A 4,501-nucleotide genomic window follows, 5' to 3' on the forward strand; every position below is an offset into this window, starting at 1 on the left:
CCTGTTTGGCTTGTTAATTTAGAGATGTATAAAACCATCTGTTTCACTGTAGACTTTGTTTTAAGCCTTAGAGGAAACAAACCACACAAATGAAATTCACTATGTCATTTCTGCTAGAATATATGTATTTACAGCCATCAGAGCAGACACTAAGTACCCTATAACTCTAACACTAGTGCGGGTTTTTAACTATTTACAATACTGTTATAAAAAGTCAGTGCAACTGAATTTATATCACACAAGGGTTTTTCTAAAATTGTATTCCACCTCTCATTTACAGTGAAAAACAGTGACATTCTACACATTGTTAAAAGAATGCAATAAAGAAAGAAAAAACCCAGCTTCATAATTAAAAAAATATATCTTGGAAAAACACATCCCAGGCAAATGCCCCTCACAGCCTGGATTTCTGTCCATATATCTGCCTTTACGGTTTGTAATGCCAAGTAGTCACCTACAGACACTCATCCTCTTGACATCACTTCAGCAGTCATACTCTATTTGTCAAAAACAGAGCAGACCTACAATTTTTTACTCAACAGTATTTCACAAAGAGCACACATTCAGTGAACCTGAAGTTTTGAGAGAAGTGTGTTTTATTGGGAAAAGACTCCTGTTGCAGACGGGAATGAGAAGGAAGAAAGCCATTCCAAATGAGTCGTTTGTGAAGGGGGCTACCACTCGCTTCCATTTTTTGGCCAGAAGAATAAAACATGTTTTGGTTTTGATCTGTAATAGAAATGATTTTTCAAAACTTGATTCTTTGCCCAGAAAATAGACTCCTTGCTTATTGACCAAGGTATTAGAGGGCTGCTGTGCCTGCTGCACTGATATTTAGAAAGAAAAAATAGTTCTTTCGAATATAATATTCTCTAGTGTCTCCTTTCATCACTTCTACGCTATATACTCTGCTGCACAGACTATGGTTCTGAAGGGTAAACATTTAACTAAGGAAACCTAAAGATGTCAGCCATGAAGTAAATACTAAATCAATTTAAGAAAGTTCAGTGATAAACTGCATAACATTTTACTGCAGGGTGAACAAGGAGTAGGTTGGTGACCTGGGACTTAAGGTGGTTGTTGAGGAATCAAAAGGATTTAACTGAGTAGTTTTAAAAAGGTATAAACCAATCAAAGTTTCTAATAGAACCTGATCTGAAGAGAGTTTTCCAAACCATGTTTTTCAGTAGGGAGCTTAGGTTAAGGAAATATACAACTAAAATGTAATGATTTCAAGAACCTGAGCCCTGACCCTGTGCCCCCATCCACCAAGGCACATAAGCAAGACTTTGAACATTTTAAGAATCCCATAGTCAGCTTCTTTCTTGGTCCCTTTTTCTTCTTTTCCCTCTCCCCTTTTGGCTTTTCTGAAAGTGGCCTGGATTTTGCTTCTAGAGTTATTTTATCTTCTGCCACAAGAAAAACCTGTTATGTCTTATTCAAATGGCTAAACCAATCTACATTCACATTCCTTCCCAGAGTGCAGTTAAGTGGGGTTATACTCACAATATTCATTAAGGTCAGCAGGTACTTCTGGACATGTTCTTTCCCATGGAATTGAACAACTGAGTCATCAACCCCCAGAAGGACTTCAATGTTGTAATCATCCTCCGTCGCGTGCCTTCGATAGCGCTGCCTTGATCTATGCACCCGGTCCTCAATAAAGCTCAACGCGCTGTCGAGATTGTCCAGATTAGTGAGGTTAGCAGCTGAAACCAAACAGACAAACAGGTTGTCAACCAAGACAGGTTCAGGCTTAGGTCTCAGCTAAGCTGGTATAAATGTGAAGTAGCAGAGTTTGTTATGTTCTGAGTATTACATAACAGCATCAGTTTCACTTAATGTCAATTAAAAAGAACCTAAATCGAGAGAGAAATCTGACCCAAAAGATTTTTACTTTGCAAAGTAAAAGCAATACCTTCTACAAAGCACTACTGCATAATACAAGGTCAAAAGGAGAGCAACTCATACCGATGTCTTGATAAGAAGAATAGAGCTGTTTGTAGTAAATAACTCACTGCTTAAAAGTACTTGTAACAAAAACACACCATTCAGGGGTCTTGTGCTACCAAGGATATCCTCCATTTCAGAACAATTGAAGATAGACATCATACTTCAAATCCTGATCTTACCACCCACAGAAGACAAGTGAAGTTGCCAATATATCCTTTTTCTATCCAGGCAGGTAGTAACAAACTAATCCCTCCTGCTTCGACGCATGAGCTACATTCCTAGATGCATACATGCAACTCAACAGTAGCAACATGAATGTTCTTTATCGTTACAATTCAGGAACACAATTTAGATGCTAAAGTAATTAATTTATAACTAGGTTCACGATGTTTTTAACAGCTTTTCATCCCTCATTCCCAATTTGCCATGTCACTTTGAATCATTGTATGTCAAAGACCAATCCATCAGGCACAATAGTAGCCAACTTTATTACGAACGATTCATAACAGTCCCTGTGTTATGAAAGGCACGTTCTCTGACAGGGTGCGATACAGTTAATGAGGCACTTATCTACTAAAAATTAACATGAAAATATGGAATCTTGACATTTCACCCTACGGAATAACAATGATTGCCATTAATATCATTATTATCATTTGCATTACAAGAGAAGCCCCACAGAGATCCTCTTGATTTCAGAGAATGTCAGGAAAAGACTTGCTCAGAGAGGCAAGGAAAGGCGTGAGAGTGTTTTGGATTGATTAAAGGTTCCCAGTGCTTAGTTCACAGAAACATAATAGGAAGCAAAGGGAGGAAGCTACAGCCATCATCTTCAAAGCAGAAACAAGAAACAGCTCTTGGAAATTTTACAGAAGTGGATTCTCCATCTTCATTTATTGAAGTTTTCACATCAAAACTGGCTGCTTGGGAAGGTATGAGTGAGTCACCAGATCACTGGGCTCATTACTACAATGACTGTGCTCTTGCCTTAAGGTCGCTGCTTCAGGCTTCTGCTTCAGCATGTCCTGGGCAATGTGCAGCCTGAGTAGAGCCCCCCATAGATTCCCATTGTAGTGACAAAAACCTACCAACTTATACAGCCCCTGGATGCCAGGAGGAATGCACACCCATCCTCCATGGCGCTTCAGGCTGTGCCTTGTGTGGTGAGATGCTTGCCTCTATGCCTCCTAGAAGAGACCTCCAGTCAAACGACAGTCCCCAAGAGACACATTTGCCTGGGCAATGTGTCCAATATGTCGTTACCATTTCTCCAGCAAGCTTCAAGGCCATGCTTGTCTTGAGACCCACAGCTACAAGCCACCACACTGCACTAGCAGAGCTCAACTCACACACTAAACAGAGAGAAAGCCACACACAGTGGTCCTACATCCCCATGGAGCCACAACATTATTCTCCTGGAGAGCAGCATTTAATGCAGCTAATAAGCACAACCACCATGTTCTCCTTACCAGCCTCAAGGCTCCAGCAGCTTCTGCTCCTGGGGCTGCAAGTTTTTAAAATTAGTCTGGTCAGAATCCATGATTCAGCATGAAAATTCTCTATTCACGCAGAGCCCAGCCATCACTCCCAGGTTTGCTGTGCAGGGGGAACGGGTCTGGCCTTGCAGCAATGGAGACAGCTCTTTACCAGGGCTCAAAACTGGCTATCACAGCGGTCCCATGGGATTTGCTATGGGATCGTGGAGCAGCCATACATTGACAATCTATAAGGCAAATCACAGTTACTGTAAAATTTGACCATAAATCTTACAAGTTCTCTAGAAAAGTAAGACTAGGCTGGCAGGGGCTGCAGGTCATGTCCTCTCTCTGCTGCTCACCAAGAACTACAGCAATCAGCAGCGAGGCCAAAGCCATCAGCCCTGCTGTTGCAGAGCTGCAGTGCTGGTCAGGCAGGAGAGCCAAGCCCGCACTGCGGCTGCAGATGGGCAGCTCCGCTGCTGGGGGGAGTTATTCTGGTGGATGGTTGGCTGTCAAGGTATCAAGAGCTTCTGTGCTTTCATTTCTTTCTCTTATGTGTCAAAGTCAAACTAACTCCTAGTGCAGTATCTTTATTCCTGCGGTGAGTAAATCAGCCAGAGGCGAAATGTGATCCTACCATCCTGCAGTGAAAACTGCTTGTCCTCCCTCTCTGCTCCTCACTTCATCACTGTCACACTAATCCTTACAGTCCTGCTGGCTCCTTGAGGAAAGTTATCAGGAGGTTCCCTGGGAGTCATCTTCCTGCCAGTGGGTGCCAACCAACTACTTTAATGTTTGCTTGGAGCATAGTTACCACAGTTACCTTCACCATTCAAGTGCTACCCCCAAGACAACATGCCCTGTGGGCTCTGGTACCTCTGAAGCACCAACCCAATGTGCTTCCCAGCAGAGAGCAAGCCGCATCGGCTCCAGCTCATGCTGGAATCATCCCAAGACCAGCAGCACAGCTCAAAACATTAACTGCAGCTGCAAGGTTTTTGATTTATATCCTGATTTCCCACCAGTGTCCTTTCTCGGGACGATCTTCTGGGACAGGCAGGGGTGCCGCC

The 4,501-nt window shown here is 42.5% G+C and overlaps 1 protein-coding gene across 1 annotated transcript in view; it reads right to left on the reverse strand.

The window, feature by feature from the left end:
* The window catches only part of ADAMTS2 (ADAM metallopeptidase with thrombospondin type 1 motif, 2), a gene marked incomplete at its 5' end in the record, with an annotated part of 171,800 nt that overhangs the window by 52,050 nt on the left and 115,249 nt on the right, over window positions 1-4,501 (reverse strand). Inside the window, one exon of the mRNA XM_010023078.1 lies at window positions 1,507-1,709. Coding sequence (XP_010021380.1) covers window positions 1,507-1,709 — 203 coding nt within the window. The remainder of the gene's footprint in view (window positions 1-1,506; window positions 1,710-4,501) is intronic.

This window comes from Nestor notabilis, unplaced genomic scaffold (assembly GCF_000696875.1).
Source record: "Nestor notabilis isolate BGI_N333 unplaced genomic scaffold, ASM69687v1 scaffold2811, whole genome shotgun sequence".
Lineage (NCBI taxonomy): Eukaryota > Metazoa > Chordata > Aves > Psittaciformes > Psittacidae > Nestor > Nestor notabilis.